This window comes from Rhipicephalus microplus, chromosome 7 (genome assembly GCF_043290135.1).
Source record: "Rhipicephalus microplus isolate Deutch F79 chromosome 7, USDA_Rmic, whole genome shotgun sequence".
In the NCBI taxonomy this organism is placed as follows: domain Eukaryota; kingdom Metazoa; phylum Arthropoda; class Arachnida; order Ixodida; family Ixodidae; genus Rhipicephalus; species Rhipicephalus microplus.
Window position 1 is genome coordinate 15779742 of NC_134706.1, and position 23393 is coordinate 15803134.

The 23393-nt window shown below is 46.7% G+C and overlaps 2 protein-coding genes across 7 annotated transcripts in view; both read left to right on the forward strand.

Annotated features, from left to right (window-relative positions):
- Positions 1-12719, forward strand: part of scny (ubiquitin specific peptidase 36) — a 34597-nt gene extending 21878 nt beyond the window's left edge. For 2 of the 4 annotated variants that reach the window (XM_037431444.2, XM_037431446.2), the window contains exons 11-17: positions 1026-1151; positions 1455-1553; positions 2745-2814; positions 4888-6018; positions 7952-8256; positions 9546-9674; positions 12174-12719. In XM_037431444.2, coding sequence (XP_037287341.2) covers positions 1026-1151; positions 1455-1553; positions 2745-2814; positions 4888-6018; positions 7952-8256; positions 9546-9674; positions 12174-12308 — 1995 coding nt within the window. In that variant the 3' untranslated portion in view covers positions 12309-12719. The remainder of the gene's footprint in view (positions 1-1025; positions 1152-1454; positions 1554-2744; positions 2815-4887; positions 6019-7951; positions 8257-9545; positions 9675-12173) is intronic. The other 2 variants (XM_037431447.2, XM_037431448.2) reach the window with 2 other exon arrangements.
- A 2074-nt stretch (positions 12720-14793) lies between these two features.
- Not3 (CCR4-associated factor Not3) overlaps positions 14794-23393 on the forward strand; it is a 49499-nt gene continuing 40899 nt past the window's right edge. For 2 of the 3 annotated variants that reach the window (XM_037431361.2, XM_037431362.2), the window contains exon 1: positions 14794-14967. In XM_037431361.2, the coding sequence (XP_037287258.2) occupies positions 14943-14967 (25 nt within the window). In that variant the 5' untranslated portion in view covers positions 14794-14942. Of the gene's footprint in view, positions 14968-15492; positions 15701-23393 lie in introns of those variants that run through there. The other variant, XM_075868753.1, reaches the window with a different exon arrangement.

Sequence of the window (23393 nt, forward strand, 5' to 3'; positions counted from 1 at the left end):
GAGTTTAACGCCGCCTCGTGAGAACATCCTTCCGAGCTATGCGTTTTTTGAAGTACCCCCATGCGTGCCTATTTTAGTTTTCTTTTGTAGAAATAATACTCGGGAACCTCCCTAGACGGTTGCATAAATTGTTATGAGCTGCAACGGGCTGCTTGCTCGTGACGGGATTTTACGGAGGAAAAAGCCTCGCCACCGTTCGCATGACCATGCTATCGAAGGCTGCCACGATGCTCTGGAAACGGCTTGCTCCGAGCCTGGCTTGGCTCGAACGCAGCTGTGTAATATGAAACTTCGTGTCACTGAATGTCGGTGGGGAAAGGCATTGTTATTGTGCAGTGCATCTTGAAATGCGGAACTTTTCTGCTCTTTGAAGGGCTCGTCACAGAGCAAGGTACGTTTACGCAAATGTTGGTCGCGATGCTCACCAGAGTTAGGCGACTCTTGCGTTCACTTTTCAGGGTGTTAGTATTGAGTCGTGGTGGCGTAACGTTGACGGTCCCAAAGATGGGAGTTCGAGTCCCGCCTGTAGATTGGTTTGGGCAAAGTATGCAACCTGAAATAAAAAAAACAAGGCAATAAAAGGGATTTTGGCGAAAGGCGTAGGAGAATGCTGGTACGATTAGCTAAACAGCGTTGTAGCACCGTCTCATTGCTAGTGAAATTTATGCTACATAATGCTATTAAATGTTCAGCAATCAAAAAACAAGAGGCCTCAAGTTCGTTAGCGCACGTAGAACAGTGCGATACATTTTCGTGCTGATTTCAAGTATGCAATTTCAGTCAGACCCTTCTACAACGAAACTGACTGGGTGCAGAATTTCTTTGAAGCCGAAATTTCGTTGTAGTAAAATGAGAACAAAATATTCAAGGTGCATTTGCTGTAATGTGAAATTGTTTCTCGTCTATTGTCTGAAATGATTGACACGAAACTCGCCTCTGATTGATTCTGGCCCTTGAAATCCTAATTGACGAGTTTTTATTGCATCTAACCTGGTTATGTGACAGTGTCCAATCTGCTTTCGCAGGGTGATCCGGTGACGTACCGACTCAACGCCGTTCTGGTGCACCTGGGTGCCAGCTGCAACTCTGGGCACTACTTCTGCTTTGTGCGCAACTCCAACGGTAGCTGGTACTGCATGGACGATTCTCGGGTGAGTGTGTTGCGCTTCATTGTTGTTAATTTATTTATTTTGGGTGCGCACGTGTGGTCTAGAATGTACACTACTGCATTGTGCAACATTGTGCAAACATCTGATAGCTGAAAACTCGTCTTGCGCTGCGAGATTGCTTCGTAACATGTATCACGTCTTGAAAAAAAATGGTCGTTGCCAAGACAGGTATGCTTGTCGCTAGGCTGATGGTGACGAATTTGTTTGTTTGTGAAACATGCATTGATTCCAGTGCACCAGAATGTTCACGGGGACGCGTTTGGGGTTTCTGTTTTGGGTTTGTAGGTGCATCAAGTGAGCTTGGGCCACGTCCTGAACCAGCAGGCGTATGTCCTCTTCTACGTCCGGGCGCCGTCGGAGTCGCAGGAAAATCATGTCGTCAAGGTGAGCATCGCCACCTGGTGCTTTGGTATTTCTCTGCTTGAGCGCATGGGAAGGCCGATTTTTTTTATTTTTGTAGTCCCGTCTTTAGTATGGACTATAGGAATGTCTCTAGACTTAAAGCTGTGCGATGACTTTTTTTCATTTGCGATGACTCGTGCATGTTTAACGCAAGCTCTTATCTTGCGGCTACACTTTTTTGATTTCCCCGCCATGTTAACGCAAGCCCAGTGTGCAATCTCCTTTTCTTTCTTTGAGAAGGCGTTTGAGGCTTGCCACACTAAAACATCCAGGTTTGAGCTTTTTTGTGAATGGCCCGCTGTCAAATCCTGTGTGGCTGCCGTTGTTGCCAGAGTTGTGGTGATACAATTTGTTTTCTGGTTGGCTGGTAGCATAAAAGCCCCTTTAATGGCGATGAAACATTCATATTGTCGACATGCTCGGTTAAACTCAACCGAGTCGTGCGAAATGCTTTTTCATCTCTAGTGGCCTGTGGGCTGTGCATAATGGAGTTGACATGCAGTGAGCTGATGCATGGGTCACTGTTTATGTGAGGCGTAGTAGTTCAAAAAGTGCCAGGTGACGAGCATAGAAGACGGCAGGCTTTTTGGTTGACAGGCTGTAACAAAGAGCTTTCTCGTTGTGCAATCTGTGAATAGTGAAGCGATCATAAACATGCATGCTGAGAATGGACGCACAACGGCATTCACATTGTACCTTGTCCAACGTGGACGTCGCGAAGTCTTGGTCTCGCGAGTTGTCGACATTGCTGATTTTGTGAATTTTGAAGGTGATGAATTTAGACTTCTGTGAGCATCTTGTGTTTCTTGAACCTCTAGAAATTCTGGTACACTCATACTTCAAGATAAAAGTCACATCTGCCATAAAAATTTTTGTTGTATATGAAAATTTGTGACAATCTATGACAAAGCTATTCTTCACTTCGTTATAAGCATAATTCATTATGTCGAATTTTTTTATATTGAGGTTTGAGTGTGCATGCGAGATTCAAGTAAAGAAAGGTAAAAGCAGTCAACCAAAAACTCCTCTGGGCGTGCTTGTGCAGTCTTATTTTCTGAATGTTGGTGACCAACTTGCGTTAATCGACTTGTCTGTATATGCATCGACTTACATTTGCATTGACTTTAAGACTAATCTTGACTGGTTTTTCTTTTCTTTTTCCTGTGCATACAGAAGTCCAACTCCGCGGCCACGTTGTGCAGCCGGAACGCCACTCCCGAGCCAATCCGAAATGGGCAGCTGTGTAAGTCAAAGCGTGCGGCTTGTCCCTCATCGATCCGAATTCGATATACTGCTTTTGACGTGCTCCTGTCTTGGCATGACCAGTGGCATTACGAATCGTTGATCTGGGTAGATGTGTTTTGTTGACAGAGTTGAAACAGTTGTTATGCAGTGCTCACCTAGTTTGCTCTGCTAGCTGTATCGATGATTTCGGCTGGTCGACGCTCAGCGTTGTTGCTTTTTGATGACGTTCTGCCGTTTTTGACATTGGAACTGCTCAAACGTAGATTTGAAAGGCTTGCTCAATCAGGACAGTGTTTTGCAGTTTGAGCTGGATCCTCTACATACTGCAGTATTCGACGGACGCAGTACGTTTCGTCCCTGCCTCATGCGTTTTGGAGTGTAACAAAGCATTAAAGTTGACACGTGCAATCCAGGCCCCAGTTTTACTCTCTTTTGTCTTACTTGGTAATAGACCGGAAGGTGTAGTCTATTCTAAATGATCAGTTTTGGGGATTGTGGGCTCCAGCAGGTGCTGATTCGATAAGGCATTGAAATTGGTGGACTGGTGCCAAATATAGCCACTGCTTTCGATCTCTATCCAATCAGCACGTGCTGAATGTTTGTGTACTTCAACGGCATACCACGCCACAGGTGCCCGAATGATGTCCATTGCTGTGTATGAAGCCCTGATTTTGCAGTGTGCCTATGTCATAGTTCTACGGCGGCCTTATGCTGGCACATTCATTTTCTATTGAATTGGATCTAAATCTAACTTTGCGGTTACCATGGGCTCTTTTGAAGAAAAATAAAAAAGGGAGCGTTACTTGTCCGCCCTGCACAAAACGGCCAAGATATGCATCTTAATGCGATAGTGTGCTGTTTCGATTGCAGACTGTCCCCCCCTCCCCTTCCCATTATGGAAAGGAATTTCTGGTTTTAACCAGTGGGGCTGGCAGTCGGTGCCATATTCAGTACAGGAATTCAGTATGCGACACTTGTGTTGGCACCTGTGGTATCGTCTTGTGTAATAGCCACTTCATTAGGTAAAATTTTAGCAGCAATTAATTTGATATTGCAAGATCAACCTAGTTAATTTTTTAGCCAAGACTAAGCAGTTGACACAGATTCCTTCCTTATTATGCATTTATATAGATAATCAGGTCATTTGCTGTTCTCGCTTATCGCCTGATAAGCTTGTTTGGCATTTGGAAAGTCACTTTTGACAAACAACCTGGGACAGTTCTGTTTTATGAACATGAAATGCATCGGATTTGTGCAGGGAAGTTGCTGGCTAAGTGGAAACTGCATTCTCATTATGGCAGCACAACTAAATTTCCGGAGCCCTCCACTACGGCGTCTCTCATAATCATATAGTGGTTTTGGGACGTTAAACCCCACATATCAATCAATCAATTATGGCAGCACAAGCTCAAGTTATGAATTTTGCTAAATGATGTGGCTAATATGCCGGTTTATGTGGTATCTGTCACAAACAAAAAGATTGCCGAAACACATTCTGTGTAGTTAAGTTGATTTTGTCGTATAGCAGCGCAGAATGGGCAGTGGAAGGGTTACTTGTTGTGACAGGTTGTCACCTTCTGAGAAAATAAATGTTTTTAGCCTGTGTTGGAGGGAGCTCTCTTCTAGTATTGTGGGGTCTAGGCGAGCGAATGAGCGCATCGCCGCGCCACGCTCTTGGAGTGAACGTACACAGTTGACGTGGTTGGTACAAACCACACAACATACATACATTTATTAACTAATTTAGACGACGATATCGCCCGCCGAATGATACATAAATTTTAATTAACATGCTACCATACAAACAACATAACGCAGTGACACACTAAACACACAATAACATGATAAACACATGCTCACCCCTGTCCAACGCCGAGACCCCACAGTATAAAACTTCTGTCACACTTTCGTGTCGCGTGCAGTTGTTTATTTGCAAACATGAAAATAGTGAATACGCAGTGTCGGTGAGTTGTGTTCAAAAATGAGTTGTTGTGTGAGGAGGTGGCGGGGGTTGCGTGTGCCGTGCTGCGGGTGAGTGGTTCTTGACGCCGAGGTCGTTGGCTCGTTGCAGCCGTGGCCGCGGAGAGGAGCACCCCGCAAAGGCCGAAGCAGCCCCCGCCCAGGTCTCCCTCATCGCCTGCAGCGGTATCCACGGCTGAAACAGCAGCTGCTTCGTCGTCATCGTCTATCTCCGCCCAGCCGTCGCCCCACCGAACAGTGGCGGTGTCCACGTTGCCCTCGACGTCGACACCGCTTCCCGCCAATCGCCCGAAAATCGCCTTCGGAATTGGGGCTTCCTCTTCGTCCTCTGTTGCGACTTCGTCTCCATCCCCATCGACGTCTCAGCGAAGCATAGGGCCGCCTAAACCTCCTGCTCCGGCGGCGCCCGCAAAGCCTTCCGCGGAAAAGCCAGTTGAGAGACCTGTAGACAAGCCGCTCACCCCATTAGCCCTGGGTGACATGAGCCTGGTTCCGTATGCTGGGGACTCATCAGATGACAGTGACCGAACCGACAGCACTATAAACAGGCGGAAAGGTGCTGCAGCCCAAACATACTCCTCGGACACTCCGAGGGCCAAGGCTTCCTCGACATGGCAAGTGTCAGACGTGAACCTTCTCTCTCCAGCCATCTCGGTCGAGTCGAGCACGACGAGCGTCAACTCTACGACAGACTGGAACGTGACTGACAAGGAGCGGCCCTACGAGGCGCGCAAGCCTGTCGCCGAGGAGTTTCCAGGCTGGACAGTGGAGCCGGCAGCCGCCAGCGCACCCGGTACGGCGGAGTCGTTGTCGCTGCCAGGGAGTTCTGGGGATGCCACTTCTAAGTGTGTCAGAGACGATGACGGGCTGGTCGTTTCAAAGCACAAAGAACAGCAGCTGCGGCCCTTTCTTGGCGACGGACGCGTTGGCGTCATCGATTCCACCGAGACTCAACCTTCTGGTGACGGTGCGCGAGGCGGTGACGCGATGTCTCCAGCGAGTGAACTTATCGCGGGTGACGACAGTGCGGCGGCGCCAGTCAACGAGCCCCCAGTGCGGCCTGTTGTGCCTCCGCCGAATTCGGCGGCGCCGGCTCCCATCGCCAACGGATGTGTGAGGGCCGTTGCGGCTGACACAGATGACAGCAGTGATTCGCATGAATGGGTGGAACGGACAAAGGAAACGTTAGCTGCTGAACGACGCCACTCGTCGAGCAGCAAAGGTAAAGAAATGGGCAGCTCGCAGCTGCTGGTAAATGCACTAATTCACAGTAACTAGCCTGCACACTGCATGGGATATTATGTCTCCACTTGTTCCTGCTTTAGAATAACAGGTTTCTCAAAAAAAGCTTGAAGGCCCCGCTGCAGAAGTCTAGTGGCTAAGGTACTCGGCTGCTCACACGCAGGTCGTGGGATCGAATCCCGGCTGTAGTTGGCCACAATTTTCAGAGCCCTCCACTACGGCGTCTCTCATAATCATATGTTGGTTCTGGGATGTTAAACACCAGATATCTATCTATCAAAAAGTTTGAAGAGGGAAAAAACACTTCTTTTGATAAAATTTTTTTCTTGAACAGACACTCACTTCCTTTGAGAGCCGTATCGCTCAAGGGAATGCAACAGGTGCTCGATTCTTGTGGAATCGACACCAACCGTTTATTGCCAGTGATGGTCTCATCATCATGGCTCCATCTCCCACTGCTGTTGGCAGGGTTTGTGAATACAAGTCCAAATTGTTGTGCCTGTTGCTTTTGGCATTTGTGTGAGTGCAATCACTGTGAATGGTATCTGTGAACTTATAAACAGTTTTCACGTTACCCAATTGCTCGGAGGCAGTGTGTTTCTGTGCAAACATCGCGAATTCTTGCACTTACGATGCGACGTTTAGTTATAGACAATCTGTTTTCAAAAGTCGAGTCTTAGTATTGGAGTTTAAGCAAAGCCACTTGTAGTACAGTTCTCTCAAGTTTTGGTTGAACCATCACACACTCTTAGCTTTTGTAGACGCTGGTGCTGTAGTCTCCTGTATAAAATTTTTTTAAAACTTACAACCTTCGTTTAGGGAGTTAATTGCACAGTATTACTAACCTATGTGCATTTTGCCTTGGTGAGGTGCGTAGCATACGGATACATACGGAGGTGCATACATATGGAATAATGGCTTATGCAAAGTCTATACGATACAGGTTTCATATATAGTTTTCTTGCCAAATACATCTACAGATATGCCCGGTGGTGGATGAGGTAGAAATGTATATGAAACATGGGTCAATCAAGTTTTTATTGACCTACCCAAGTCCGTGCATAGCACATAGACTTACTGCCTTGTCATAAATTTCACAAACTTTTATATGCGCAACTTTCTTCATTTTCTTGAAGCAGGGCTTTTGTGTCGAGATGTTTTTATATCTGACTACGTTCATGGCAGATCTGTTTGTTGCATTGTTTGACATGTTTTGCTAAAGACCTCTGCCACATGCTAATTTCGTTTCTTCTTTTGATATTACTAGAACAGTGCAATGGTCTCTGTATTGGCTGGCAAGAATTGAATCGCTGGAAACAAATCCATGGAACAGAAGAATCTAGGAAATACAGCTACCAGATGCAGGCCGTTTGATCACCATCTTTTTAGGGGGTTTTGTAGCACGTCTAAAAAGAGATAGGTTTTTAATTTAATGATTTCATGAAGTTCTGATGGAAACTCTTCCCTTCATGATATCGTGCGGGAAGTATTTTTTTTCTTTCCATTAACATCTTGCATATTCGTATAGAACTGATTTCCTCTCCTTGTGGCTCTACACCATGTTGGCTGAAGACGTTGAGTATGAAACAGGAGTAGCTTAATTGGTGCAGTTGCAGTAGGAAGTTATGGACTGTGGGAGGTTGATTGGATGTTTATTTGTTGAAAGCTGTTGTGTCATGCATGTACCTTTTGTTTGCTTTTGAAGTTTTCACGTGCCATCATTGCTCTCTGGACCGAGCCCGGAATCCCCGGAAAAGCTCGAAAATCAACTGCCGTCGTCCTCTTCGTGGAGGAGCGGCGACCTGTGAAGGCGTGGCCAAGCTTCCGTACATGGTTTGGCCGCGCCTTTGAGAGTTCGTTACGTGCCGCCAGTAGAACTCGCCGTTAACGATCTGCTTCCCCTGTCTGCGCAGCCACAGTCCACCAGTGGGACGCACGGCCGAGCGTCAATGGCTCCAAGGAAGGGTCGTCGTCGTCGCACTGGAACGGCACCAACGGTAGCGCCAAAAGGCAGACGGACATTCTGAGCTACTTCCATAGCAACGGCTCCCGTCAGTACGGCTACGCTGTGAACGGATGGCGCGGCCGAGGCTCCGAAGGGGCCGGCTACCACAACGGCTACAGAAACGACCGAGGCGGTGGCGGCGACTTCTACCGGGACAAGCGGAAATACTACGACGGCTACGACAGTTACGACGATGAGTACGACAAGGGCAAGGTGGGTGACGTTCTCTCGAGGGAGGTGCCTTCATTCCCACTTCAGCGAGCTTTGAACTCGTTACGACCCTTGAAAAAAGGGTCCGCTCCACCAACAGCCATTGCTGTCCCATCAAATAGCGCCTACACATTTTCGTGATGTTAAGCATTTCTCGAGTGCTCCTGACAGACGCTTGTTTGTAATGCTGGTTATAGGTCAACAACTTCGAATGTCCTCGTGAATTTTGTCTGGCACGGTGGCATCTATTCGAACTTCCCAAAGACAAATACAATCAATGTCTGATTAAAAATTTCCCCTTTGGATTTTTAGTATGCTTCGCCTCATGACACTGTAGTATTGCGGCAAAGCTGTCTTTCAGGTTTCGCTATTCAACTTTTCAGAGGCGAATACAGTGATCGTTTGATTAAAAGGGGCTTCTTCAGATTTTCAAATGCTTCACCTCAGCATACTCGTACTGTGGCAAAGCCCTCTTTCAGGCTCCGCTACGGTCGCAATTTTACTTACTCAAAAAAAAAAAATGCTGGATTCAACACGGAGATCACAAATGTGGCAAAGGTGGGGGCTCAATTGAATGATATTTTAGACTAGAAATCTGAAAAGTAGAACGCCCAAAAATTCCTAGCATCGGTAATTTCAGTTGTTCTTATATATTGACATCTATGAGGCAAATTTGGAACTGGGGACTTGAAGGAAGCACACCCACATCTGCCACACCAGTCGGGCTTCCACAGAAGCTAAATAGAGGCGAAGAGGTTTAGGAAATAGCATCTTCGCTTTTCATTGTAAGAGTGTTGTCAACAACCCTTTGATTGCGCCAGATCATGTACATAAATACAATTTGGCCTCTACATTAGCAGGAGTTCAATATGTGTGTGCTTTCTGGTACCAATGGACTAGTCATAATCATAAGATGTTAACAAATTTTGTGATGTATACAGGGTAGGCAGCCTGTCTGAGAACTGGCAAACCCCCCTGTCCTACATCTTTCAATCCTCCTCCTCCCATCCTCCTCCTTGTGCTGTATAGACCAAATCTCGCTGTAACGAAATTCCCCGAGTACAAACTTTGTCACACGTCCTGTCAATTTTGTTGCAACATGGTTTGACCGCAATTCCGCTTTGAGCAGGAACCGGCTAGCATGACGATCTTTCAATGGCGCCTCAGGGTTTTTATTTGTGGAGCTTAGGTTGTAGTACAGTGTTGCTGACCGTTTTCGTGACAGTGTTTAATACGCAAGTTCTTGTTTCTCAAACGCGCAAATTTTTTTTTTTCTCTTTTTGGTGTTTCAGCAAAAGCGCAAGAGCAACGGCTTCAGTCAGCACTCAGGATCGCACTACCGCAACGGGTCGAATCCGTTCCAGGAGGCGCATAACTTTCGGAACCAGCAAGGAGTCGGCCACCGGTTCCACCACCATCAGGTGCGACATAGCTTCTTCTACATTGCACACTGCCCTGGCGCCAGGCCTGAAAATGGCATAGTTTCGTCAAAACTAAAAGCAGGGGCGTGATTTTCATGGTGTCCACTTGGTAGACATGTCCACTTCATTGGAGCGCGTTCGGTTACGAAAAAAATTCTGCGACTCGTGACGCCGGGGGTGCTCTTGACTGTGTCGACACACTGAATCCACCAGCACATTCTTAGCATAAAGGGAAAGAAAGTGGTTGAAATGTACAGTAACAAGACTCTTAAACAAAGTCAACAAGTTTCAACTTGCGTATGAACGTGTGGAGATGTTTGAAGATCGATGCAGGGAATGCGTGCCGACCTTCCAAGTGTGTCGGGCTGGCGAGAGCTTTGAACGTAATGGCGTATTCGGTTGGGCGTTTTCGAGCGCTCGGACTACCTTCGGTTGGTTCTTTCAGAGCGTCAGCCTCTGGCTCAGAGCGCTCCCGACTGCTCCGACTTCGAAGTGAGAGCGTGGCGTGGTCTGACCGGGAGGACGAATCACGTGGCACAAGCCAGCCAATCACATTCTGCTGGCACGTGAACGAGGTGAGGAGCGCGAGTGTGCATTTCGGAAGGGGGAATCGACGGGCGCGTAATGCTTCGTACACGTGTGTCGTTAATGGCGTTTTCGCGCGAGTGTGGGGCGAATTCACATCTACGAAGCCATAAATGCACCATGTCAATAGCGAGACGGCTAGCGAAGGCGGACGAGACGACGATGCTGCCGTTACAGCATCTCGCATACAGCCTTGTGACGAGGAAGATTGTCAGACCTATGTGCTGAGCTCGAAAGGCTTTCACTACATCCAGACATGTCAGAGAGAGAGAAAGAAAGTAAAAAAGGTCAGACATGTCACACATGTCACACATCTCCACTGAAGTGATCGGCGCCATTTGTTGACAATGTTGACGCCGCATAGCTGTTTACCAGGCAGCTTCCTGCACTGGCTGCACGGTGGCGCTACAGGCGCGCTGCTCTGGACGTTCCGAGATCGCCGATGTATTCGGTTGCTACACTGCCTCTCGCACTCTTGATTGCAAGCTGCCTCTGCATCTGGTGACTCTGAGCCAGAGGACCAGAGCGGCCAACCGAATACGCCATAATGCAGGGGCCAACGTGATTAGAGTTTATGCGGGGCCTCCGGAAATGAGCGTCCAAATGCGTATCTTTTGAGGCAGCATTCGTTGCGGTGAAACGCATTCCGTCTTTCTCATTTGTGTCGAGAGTTGTAAATACTGTGTGGCGTCCAAATGATGTTGCGGAAAAAAGACTGCAAACGGGAGGCACGCTGCTCGCCGAGCTCCAGCCAATCAGTGGAGGCCGAATTTGACATGTCCACCAAGTAGACGCTGCGAGAATAACTCCCCAGTACGCGTTTGAGGGGTTGCGAACTATCTCTTCGGTTTGGCGAGAGGATGCATCCGGCGCATAGCAGACACTGCTGTGAACATCTCGGCCAAGTCTAGAGGTTACAAGCAGAGCGCAAATTTGCCATTTTGCTCCCCCCCCCCCCTTTTTTTTTGTGGAGGCCTGTCCTGACTTGTTCCAGGTTTGGTGTCAGAGCTGTCGGGTAGCATGCTATCGGCTGATATTTGGCATTAATAAAGAATGAGGGAGAGGGGGGCGATCAGATCTGATTTTCGTAGAGAAAGCTACGCTGGCCGAGGTTGAGCAGTTTCGCGTAGCTCCCGCTGAGCATGCACGAGGAGCAGTGACGTCGCCATGCGCGCAGAACACCTAGAAGCCTCTGGAGTGATGTGTCGCTAGTGGTCTGGTGTTCGACTCGTGTGAGCTTGCTCGTACAGGTCAGGTGTGCGACTGTCTGGCCCTATTCTGTCGTTAATCTTGTCATCAACGGTTCGTTTTGATGCTTCGATGGTAGCTCGCTGCAACGTTGGTTACTTGCTACAATGTAAACCGGCGTGGTCGTGCGAGGCTGCCCGAAGTCGGCAAAGTGCGTTGTAGCGCACGCTTCAGGGCACCCCTCGAGATCACAGCAGATACCACTGATTGCGAGAAAAAGTAGCTGCAAAACGTTGTTATGGCTTGCGCGAGCGGCGCAAGGACAGCTTGCAGAAGGTAGTCCTTCTGCAAGCTGTCAACCGCCGAAGATAGTGAAGTGCAACGAAGAAGCTGTTCCCAAACACTGTGTGCATATGTCAATCGCGAAAGGGTAAGCGGCCTAACCTTTTTACATTGCCGCATTGTTGCTCATCTTGAAAACGTTTTCATAAAATTCGCCCCATATAATAAACGCACCCCCAACTTTGCTATGATATTTATGGAAAAAAAAAAAATTGGTTGTTACGCGAGTAAATGTGGTAGTTGATATTGGTACAGATGAGTAAATTCACCCTAGTAATATTCATTATGGCAGGCCCAACGTAGACACAGCTGTGCCCGCTTCCATTCTTCACATTGGAGGAAAGGGCTTTGAATTTCTTTTTCGTTTCTTTTATTTTCATGCAGCAGTTCCACAAGAGGTTCCAGAAGGGTCCACCTCCGTTCTACAACCGGCACCACCACCACCACAACAACAACAACCGGCAGCACTTCAACTACGACTCGCCCCGACGGAAGCACCACTACAGTCGCACCCGATAGCGAGAATGTGGGGATTGGGGCCAGCTAAACCTAGATGGCCGAGCCAAGGGTTGGAAACAAGGAATTGCCGACGATATGATACACGGCATTTTATTCGTCGGCCCCTCTTGCCTCGTCGGGGAGAGCCTCTCCTGTCGAAGAGTGCAGGCGCTGGACACGCTGAAGAGGGTGCACCGTTCAACTGCGACAGCTGAGCTGTCTTCTAAGCCTTCGCAATAGACTGTTCTTCTGCGGTGCTTTCTGGGCTCTGAGGCTTCGGCTACGTCCTGGAAGTGCATCGACAGTTGCTAGAGTGTCGGTTAGGTCGTCCTGGAAACACGTTGGCCACTGTGACGTTTGCAGGAGTGTGGACTTGTTAACTGACGATGAGGGAAAACTCGGAGCCCTCGTCGGACTCTCTCCAAACGTAGAGACAGTGTTTCTTTCCGGCTTGCATTGTCGTAGTCTTCGCGGTGCAGTATAGCAGATGCAGACTGCTTGGCGTGTCTGTTGTCGTGGCGACGCGGGTCGTGACTGAAGTGTGCGGTGTGTCATACGATTGCGTGAACTTGTTTTCGAAAGCCGGCCTGTGCGTTATTTTTTCCTTCTCTTCCACTTGGTGAACGACCGGACTGAACGCGCCAGTTTTTGAAGTCTCTTCATGATCCAGTCAATGGGGAGCCATGCCTCACGAATGCTGCAAGTCATTGCGACCTAAATTCGGAGACGAGCTTTGTGCCACCTGACCGTGTACTATTGCAACTAGCCACGAACACAAAGCCTTGTCGTCACTATCCCGATTGAACTTGTTGGTTTTTCTTTCGAGAACCTCAGTGGACTTCAGTTGGCTCGAATGTTACTGGAAATCGTGTGTGTGTGTTTGTTTAGGGAACTCCCCCCATTTTATTATTGCCCTCCGTGTTAATTTGTGCTTGTTCCCTCAGAAACTTTTTCCTTTCTGTGAACATTGCGGTCCAACCGCTTAGAAGCGACGTCCTTCCTGGATGCTCTGTGTGGAGCAGTGTAAAAAAAAAAAAAAGATTTTGGTCTCCTAGGAACTGATAACTTTGTGGGGAATGTAAAAAAAAAAAAGGAAAACTTCATGGTTTCTTTTTTGAGTACTTGGATATAAAAGCTCTAGGACCTACCTACGCTGACAACTCTCTTTTCCTTTCCATCTATGACATTCATAAACTGTGCGCCAGGTATTCAGATTTCGTGGTGCATCGGAGGTCACAGATATGTTCAGACTTTTTTTTTTTTTCGTGGCATGTGTAAAAACGGTCTCGAGTTGAAAGTAGCAAAAAAACGCATCCCTTCTGGCCTCTCGTCGAAGATGCGTTTTTGTTTGTATATACAACTTGTGACATTAGAGAGCTGTCTCACGGGAAAAAAAAAAGTAATAAAGGAGTTCGCGCACTTTCAGTGAACTTGTGACTCGTTTTAGATGAGTTCCAAGCCTGCATGCGCTAAAGTGAGTTTTTTTTAATTTTTAAAGCAACAATTTTTGTTAACGCAATAAGGTTGCTTGGCCAGGTTTGCGACAACGCGCTCGCAGCTGGCGAAGGCCGCATACGAGGAGCACGTGGCCTCCGCCACGGGAACTGACGCCGGCGTCAGCTACTGCCGCAGCGGTGGCACGGGACTAGGAAATACCCGCAGAAGAACGCTCTTCCTCAAGTCTGAACGTTTTCGTGTTCGCATAGTATGCTTATGAACCCTCGGCAACTTAATTATAAAGTTTGCGCCCCCTCTTGCAGCTAACAAATGACGTAGCGTTGGCGCCTGCGCGGCTGGATGGAGCTGCACGTGGTGGTGCCGGTGCGAAAGACAGATCGATCAGCTGATGCGGGCGATATGATAAAACGTTGCGCAGCGCAACTGCATCTTTAGAAAAAAGACCGGCCTACCAAGAGAGATGCCCGAGATGCCTTCGACGAACGGTAAGACGTCTCTTTGATTTCAAACTTGGCGCGCGCCCGTGATGGCAGAACGCAAAAAAACAACAAAGTAAGTAGCCAAGACGCTGCCAGTCGAAGTGTGCTAGCGGTGCGGACTCCCAAGCGTGTCGCGACCTCAAACGTGCCACTCACAAGTACGGCGTAGTTGGTGGAAATAATACCGCTCAGACGATCGTAAACGGTACCGTCTGAGAGACGCTTTTCATTCCGCAAACCGAAAGGGTCTCATTGCCTTGGCGGTAGTTATACAACCAGCTCGCACCGCTGGCTCTTTCCACGGAGCTCTGCCCGCTTTGAAAACAACCTCACGCACACAGGCCCCAACGTGCCTCTGCACCGCCGCTCGCTTCCGCGGTGGAACTAAGTTTTGTTTATAAAACTACGTTTACGACTCGGACCTCTTGTTAGGACGCCATGGTCACTATTTCGAGCTCAGAATCTTTAAATTGGAGAGTTTTCGCTTTTCATACAACGTTCAGAGCGCGGTGAAATCACTTTCAGAAGCCCTGCCGCGCGGATGAATACATAGTCCGGCCGAACTGCAAGTAATAAGCAGATGGTAGCCATTTTGGTTGTGAACAAAGATATTGGCAATCTTTTTTCGGGATTAAATTCTCCTTAAGTGCTCAGTCTGCAGTTAATTCCCATCACGCGTTACTATGCTCCAGCAACTCTCTTATGTGTATTCGTAGCCATGGCCGATAGAAGGAAACTCCAAGGTAAGAGAAAAAGGCTGTCAAAAATTGCTGCTCTCGCTTCGGGGATGTGCTTGTTGCCTGCCAGACCTGTCTGCTGTGCCTGCTTCGGGGTATCGTACACACCGCATTCAGGCGGCGGTGGTGGTGAGGGGGGTTTTGCCGTTAAGCCTAAAGATGCCCTCCGATCGGAATCGAACACACTTTTTTCGAGCTGTAGTGCACGGATACTCCGCGGCAGGGGCCGGTAGATAGACGCAGCGAGGCGTTGTGACCCGTGCGACTACGCAGCGGCCAGCTACTGGGGGAGCAGTGGACGACCGCAGCAGCCAGCTCGGCCCCAGATAGCACCTCGGTCCGCGAGATCGGTTCCTACTTTTTGCCTGCGCTGACCCGTCCATTTGACAGTTTTTTAGCGGCCACCGATTGAAGCGGGCGGGCTTTGCGCTCGTTTAATGGTTGAGAAACCCGAGCTTTTTCTTTTTTCAACGCGATTCCCCTAATTTTTTTTTCTATCCGGTTCGGTAGCCTTCGCTTGTCTACTCTTGGGGCTTCTTGGGGTTCGTCTTCAAGCACGCGTCGCCTTCAAACGGGACGGTTTTCGTAACACTTCGGGTACCGAGTCGGAGGTCCGGCTCGCGTATTTCTTTTTGGAAACGGCCGAAGATTCGGGAGCGCGTTTGTGTTTCAAGGAGCGAGCGACTGCTGCGAAGTGCGAGGCCGGGCTTTTTCGTTCCCACTGGTAACATGCTGAACCGTGAGAGCTCCCCTCTTGGATCTTTTGCATTTGTTTTGTCGTGTGCTACGTTGATGCTGTGTGTGTATGCGTGCGTGCGAGTGGGGCGCCCAGGTGATGTGACGGTTCGGGGTTGCTTTGCAAGCGGGGGGGTGCTCAGGTCAGGCTGTTTGGTTTTGGAAAAGAGAAACAAAAAGTGGCGCTTGGTCTCGGACTCCTGCTTGGCTCGTGTCGCGGCTGAGAAGTCGTTTCGATCTTGTAAAGTGAGGTCGCGAAAGCACCGTGGCACCCGCGAAAGGCCAGTTTCGTGGTCCTGAAGGGCCCGTTTTTGGCAGTACCATAAGCCTAACCTCGCGAGAAGGGGGGGTACCTGCTTTTGATGTGCCGCTTTTCGAAGACTTAAGCATCACTGGTCAGCATCGTGCTGCCTCTTTTTTTACGATGCCGCGAGAGAAAAAACACGTTAGTTTTCACGATTTGCACCTAGATGATCGGGTCGTTTTCGCAAAGCAAGCTCGCACAACCTATTCGGTTGCACCTTTTGACACTACGGTTTGTGGTTCACGAACCGTGTTCTTTTTTTTTTTTTTACCTTCCCTCTTCGGGTTAGCAGTTTCGTGTTAGCACGCGGTTGGTGTTTCACCCCACTTAAGCCCACGTCGTGACCTCTGAAAGCATATCTAGCTATCACACCTGGGTTTCGCGGCTAATGTTTTTTGTTAAAGTTTTGCTCCAGCTGATTGGCGCCAAGCACTCGAGTTGCGATGATTTGCGATGTGTTTACAACGGGACAGCTTATCGGAACGTCGAGTCACTCCAAAGTAGCCTATACAGCACAAGTTATTTATTTTTTTGTTCACCGTGTTCGAATCGATGTGCTAAATTTTGTCGATGTCATTTTGCTCTGCAAGCATTTGTTTCGCTTTTTTGTTACGTGTTTTCGTGATGTGTTGGCCGGCGCCTTCTTTTGAGGGCAGCCCTTTTACTTTGTTCGTCAAATGTTGGACTCGGCCACCGAAATCCCACACTTTCATCGCTTTATGAAGTATGCGCCAGCAGTCATTGTGGCATGTTTGTTTTGTTGTCGTTGCTGCATCTTCTCCTCTCAAAAGTGGAATCCGGTTCTTGCTTCCATGTGTTCGCTGTAGAAAAACGGACTGATCTGACCGTACTTGCACGTTCGGTCTTCTACCAGTGTTGCGTTTTCAAACACTTGACCAAGTCTTTGGGATTGTTGGAGTGTCGCGTTCAAACACTTCTCGTGTGCCACGCACCTCGAGTGGCAAACTGCACGAAAAATTTTTCACTTTACAGTTTCTCATCGTGTGTGAACACATTGCGCCGTTGCAAGAACGTAGCTGTGTTGTGGTTTTCTGCAATTCCTAAACAGTCTTGATTAGCTTTGCTTCTGTGAAATTCAGAGGCAGTTTTTCACGTGTGGTAGGTTATTCTTGACTGTGTTCATTCACATTGCTGAAGCTTAAGCGTCAGTCAACATTTTTTTCAGTGCTGTAGTTCACACCATGCCTCGCTGCAATGTCGGTAACGACATCCTGCTACCTTACGATCGGGAGGTCTGCGTTCAGTTCCATTTTGGTGAACATCACCAGTAGTTCTTCGCATCTGAGTTAATTCTCCTCACTCTGAGGGCTTGTGAAAGTCCTTCCGTTCCGATTTGCGTGTTCTTCGTGAGCGGCTTTTTTTTGAAGTTGTTGGTTCGCGTGCTTGACTATGCTGAAGAGCATCAAGCAATAATGCTTCCCATACTAGAAAACAAGATTTCACTGCCTGAATTTTCTTCAATCTAATCTCGACCTGTTTTAGTCTTCTGCTTTACAATGGCCTCTCCCAATGATCTCCAGCTTTACCCCGTCTGTGAGCCGATTCCATTTTACCCTGGCGAAATTCTTAGCTGTGTCCCTGGATCTAACTCTTTGCCTTCCTGAAATGCATTTTCATTCCCTTAGTAGCCATTCCGTTGCCACTGCTGTCCACCACTTGTCTGTTCTATGCATTACATGGCCAGCCCAGGTCCATTTCTTTAGCTTGGTGTCAACTTTGATATCTGCAAGTCCTGTTTGTTGCCTGACCCATTCTGCTGTCCCCAAATCTTTCAATGTTACTCCTATCATGTTTAGTTTCATTGCATCCTTTGGGTTCCTTAACTTTTTCTCTGGTAGGTTTGCTATCCTTCATATGAAAGCCCTTTATGTTGGAACTGGCAGTATACAGAGGATTGCCTACGTATTGGTTTAATGGCTGTGACAGATTTTCTTACATTATTTGGGATGCACTTGAGCCCACTCTTATTCTTTGGTGACTCTCCTTAATGTGATTAGGCTCTCCTTGTAGTAAATGACCCAGGTGTACATATCCTTGTGTAACCAGCACTGTATTGTATCCAGTCATGAACTCTCTCTCTTTCAATTGCTTCTTTTTTTTTTCCTCGCAGCTGCTATTTCAGGAAGCTGTTGCAACATGCTAACTACTATAACCTGTTTATAAAATGCATTGCCCCAATGTTTAACGTCAGAACTGTGGTAGTGTTTATATTTTTCGACTATTATAAACTGAGCCTAAATTTTTACTATCTCGGCAGCTGGCTTCTTTTATTGCACGTTGTCGCGTGTTTGAAAGATACTCCTTTCGAAGCTATCGATATTTGTGTGCCATTCTTGTGAACGTAGCGTGTTATATTCTGATGGCCTTAGCTTTGACATAATCCACAAGGTGGTTCTGCATTTTTATGAGTGTTGCCACTTCACCTCTCAGCATATGGTTGCAAAGCAAGCTTGTGTAGCGGGAGTGAATGTGTGGCAGTTAGCTAGATGTCTGTTTTATTCAAAACTCGGCGGAAGTCTGTGGATTGCTAGTTCGTTGAGCATTTGTTATGCACTATTTCTATTAAGTGCATAAAAATTACGAGGTCTTTCTGAAACTAGGTTGTTTATTCAAAAACTGGCATCACTCGCTTTTCAGAAAGCAGCTCATTCACTGAGTGTAAATTGCGAGCACTTGTAACACCACTAGCAGCGTTCACATCGGACTCTTCTTGAACGACAGTCAGTCAACCTAGACTCCTAGGATTCATAGTTCGAAAGTGTGTCAGAGATTAAATAATCATATCTGGTGGGTTTATGCCTCAAAAATTACGAAATGATCATGAGACCTAGTAGTGCTGCTCCTCACAAGCATGTGCAAAAAGTCCCCCCTTTCTTCTGAATTCTTAAAAAAATTTTTTTATAGTAGTGCAGTCTCTTGCGTAATAGTTGAAGCTTGGATTCCTCATCTCTGGTGTTGGAAGCATAACCACTTTTCATTGACCATTCTTTTGGCCGGCACACCTGTTTTGGCGATCGGATCAACTGTTATTTGTGGCCCCCTTGAAAGGGACACAAAAGGCTAACTTTGTGAGAGTGTGGGGTCACTGCCCGACTAAAAAAAAAAAACAAAGGTGTTACACGCAGCAGCGCTATAGCAACTGAGTAGTTTAGCAAAGTGTGACACAGGACTTGCACCACTAGTGGGACGTCCCGTAACGCAAGACCGATGACGTAGTAGGGCCCTAGTACAATTGATAGCGAGTATTCGTAACTGCACAGGGCAGAAAAGAACATTTCAGCTCATGACACTGTAGAATAAAATGTGGCTGTGCCTTCCAGTCTGATTCCCGCAAACAAAAAAAGTGTTTACAATAACTTTATTTCATTTTTGTGGTGCCATGTTCTGCTAAAGCCTCTTGCGCTACAGCGCTGGCTGTCGTGCTGTGGGGCCAGCAAAGGGTGGGCATGGCTATGTCGGAAGGTCGTTTTCAGAGGCGGGTAGTTTGAATTGCATTAATGGTGTTGGACCCCTGAAGCGCTATTGTCATTTCAGCTAAGAATTTTCTTGGTATGGATCAAGTGCTGCAAGTTGACTGGAATGCTATTTCAACAATCCTTGTCTCATTACGTGCCTATAGTGTCCCTTTAATACACAAAGTTTGGCCATGTTTCCTGCTCCGAAAGTTTTCGAGCATATGACCAGCTTATCTTCGGAGACTTTTTGATTGCCCAGCGCTACGCTGCTTTCAAATCTGTAGCAGTCTTGCATGTCTATTTCCTCTGCACTGATGCCTAGTCGCAACAAAATGAATCGTGAACCTGATACGGCAGCAGGATGTCTTATTTCACAGTGTTTGAGGGCGAGTTCAGAGGTACGAAGTGCCTATTATGAAATACATGGCATTTCCTCAGTTGCTATCGGCCGTTTTTCGGGAGGGCTACTTATGAAAGTGATGCCAGAGCAACACGCGCACTAGATAAGCATAAGTAAACAAGTTTAAAATTTTCAAGAGCTGGATTTGAACTTCAGCGCTGAAGGCCACTGTGCCAGAGATCCTTGCCTATTTAGGCGCAGTACACCTTTGAGAGTATCATTCAAGCATGCACGTTTACTCTTGGTGCAATTTTTATGCAGATGGCTTTTTGAAAAATTCTCTAGGTGCAAATCGGCATAATGACTCTGGGCACATTTTCAAAGGGCAGATGGAGTCTCTCCTCGATCGATTTGCTGTTCAGTCATATGTTGAAACCGATAAATGCTCCCCCCCCCCCTCAAAAAAAAAAAAGCTTGTCAAGGATGACTTTGGGATTTTGTGAAAATAAGTCCTCATTTATGTCAAACGTGCATCTTTAATCTGCTTACATGTTGCATGAATAGATTACCAAATGGTGATGCACAGTTTATTTTTTTTCTCTCTAAGAAAAAAAAATGTATTTCTTTGTTGCGACAACAGTCGTCATCAAACTAACTGGTGTTTCATTTAAAGCGGCCCTGAAACACTTTTTTGAGCAACCATGAAATTAATTCACTGGACAAGCATTTTGCCTCAAAAAGTCAATGCCACAAAAATTTTAAGAATCTGTCCAGTACGAACGAAGTTACAAAGATTTGTCACATGCTGCAATCGCATTCTCTCTCCTCTCGTCTAGAGGAAAGCACTGGAAGCTAAGCAGGGAGGGATGGGAGGGGCGAACAAAAGCTTCACACGCGCCTTCTGACCTTGAGAACTTTTTCCTTTTTTTTTTCCTTCGAATGAGTTTTTCAGTGTGATAGCACGCGCACGCGTGGACAAGTAGCGGCCCCCCGTGGCAATCTCTGCAACGACTGAGCGCGCCATGCTCAAATCAGCCAATGGCTGACAGATGGGCTTACTACGAGTGATGTTTGGGCTTATTCCGTGATTTGTCGATAGAAGATATGGCAATTTTGAGCTGAATTTGATAATTTGTTGGGAATTTTAGGCCGCGCGCTGCACTGCAATATTTGGCTCACATGTTGTTAGGAACCTCTACTAGGGAATTCTAGGCCGCGCGCTGCACTGCAATATTTGGCTTGCGTGTTGTTAGGAGCGTCTACTACCGATCGGCAGCGTTTTCTGACCATGCTCAAAAAGTGTTGCAAGGCCCCTTTAATCAAGACACTGCGCTTGCCTCTTTCCTATTGCTACAAACGAAATAACGAACAGCCGCGAATCGACACTATTCCTGTGACACTATTCAAGAAAGCGTCACGCTGTTAATTCTCTCTGTTCACGGCTTTAGAGTAGCGGGACCTCGGTGATAAACTTGAGGAAAGGCACACAAGGTAGATAAAAGTTGGTCATTAGTGTTTTTTGTTAGGTGGTTTGTTTGTAGCCTGGAATTCACGGCACATACTCACTCTGGGGGATTGGCCAAGAAAACATAATATCCTATAGACGATAACTGCACTATTGCTTACAAAAAAAAAGAGAAAAAAGATGTAGAAGGCAGACGGTATATAAAAAAGATTGAGTGTGAGCAAAAAACAAGAAAATAATGACTAATATAATAACTATACCTTTAATTTGGGAGCTGACTAGACAGCTGAGTTTGCCAAACCTGATTAATATCTCATATTTATTCACATTGTTGTATATGCATTATAAGTTTAGACTTTTTTTTTTTTGAATCAGTTTCTCACAAACTCTCTCTCACTGTTTAGTTTTTTTTGTTTTCTGTTTTGCCTGTGGAGGTTTCACATTTTTACTCTGAATGTTTAGTCGCATTACTGTTGCAACTGAGCCAGCTGTTGATGCGTAGGCTACGCTGAATCATCCGTTGTAGTAGGAGCTACTTTAGGCAAGCATTTTTTCTCTCGACGTAAACGGATCGCACATGTGAATGGAGCGCTTGATAAACACTTGTGGCAGTTGAATGCTCTGTGTGACCGAGCAACTATGCGAGAAACTCGTACGTCTCCCCCTCTAAAGGTGAGGTGTCGGGTGGAGCCAGTCCTATATCAATTAGCCCTTTTACGACACCCAATAGGACTGACCGTCTCGAAATGCTTGAAGTTTCACTTCACGCACTTTGATGCCAATGTTCCAGACGTGAAGACCAAACATGAAGCTGTTAAAAGTGTTAAATGATGGTGGCCTTTACAGCAGTTAATTTTAATTGCAAGGTCAGTAATCATTCATTTGTTAAAGGCTAAAGGATTGTTAAAGAATCGCGTACATGTCGGCTGGCAAAGAAAAGATTGTTGCACCCTCACTGTGAAGCATGCGAGTGTCGCTAACACTCCCAGATTTGCATGCATGTGAATATTCCACAAATCTTTTCAAAAATGTTTTAACCAGAATCAATGTAAAGGAACATCATGCAACACTGTTTTATTCACCATTAGATCAGTGTTTGTGCTCCATTCTTTTGCTAATTGTGCAGTGCACAGAATCGAGAAAAGTCACGTCAGTCTAATGTCTCAAAAGTTGTGGGGTTCTATTACTGCTGTGGCCACCTTCTGATACCTCCAAAAATGTAAAGGAAATCGTGTAAATAGGCCTGGCTGCACTCTGAAGAAACCCAAGCAGTCAAAATAATCGTGTCGTTTCGGCAGCTACATCTCCAGAACAAAAACTTGACAAACTAAATCCTTTTTGCAGCTGTTAAATTTTTTTGTTGTCATTTTGTGTAAAACTTCTGGCATGTTGGCAGGACAGTGGCTCATCGTGTGATTACCTAAAAAGCTGTGAATTTCCTGAACGCTGGAAAAGGGGCTCCAGATGAATAAATCACAATTAGTACACCATTTCTCTCATATCTACAATACTATCGCTGGGGCAGCCACACAAAGGCACAGCCAGCAAGAAAAAAAAAAAGGCTGCAGTGTTTTCACTTTTTTGTGCAACGTCATTGTGGTTGCATGATGTTAAATGACCTTTTGCCTTGCAGGCATTGTGGGTAATGTGAGTGACATGAAGTCGAGCACTTTAAAAACCAATTTAGTTTCACTAGCACTTTTTGTTGGAATTGCAATTTAACCTGTTTTTGAAGAAATTAGGCCTTTTTTGTGCAACATTTTGTGGGCTTCTTATGTAGTGTTTTATCACAAGCATGCCGTGGAGCAGATGCACACACGATGCACTAACCCTCGCAACATGCTATTCACGGAGCTGTGTCAACCCTCTTGTGAAAAGGAGACGCACCAGCCAGTTAACTTACAATGGAAACACTTAGTTAATGTAGGGGCAAACAGTGCTGCTAAATGGAACGGACTCCTTACGCACAGCTTTAGCTCAAAACCATTTATTCACCAGTTTTGGGCATGAAAGAATTCTTGCATGGAAGTATGGCATTTTCTTTCTCGGCTCTGCATGAATGTGACCTTTCGCGAGCTCTCGGATGGCCTTCTGGCAGTCCGCATGGCCAAA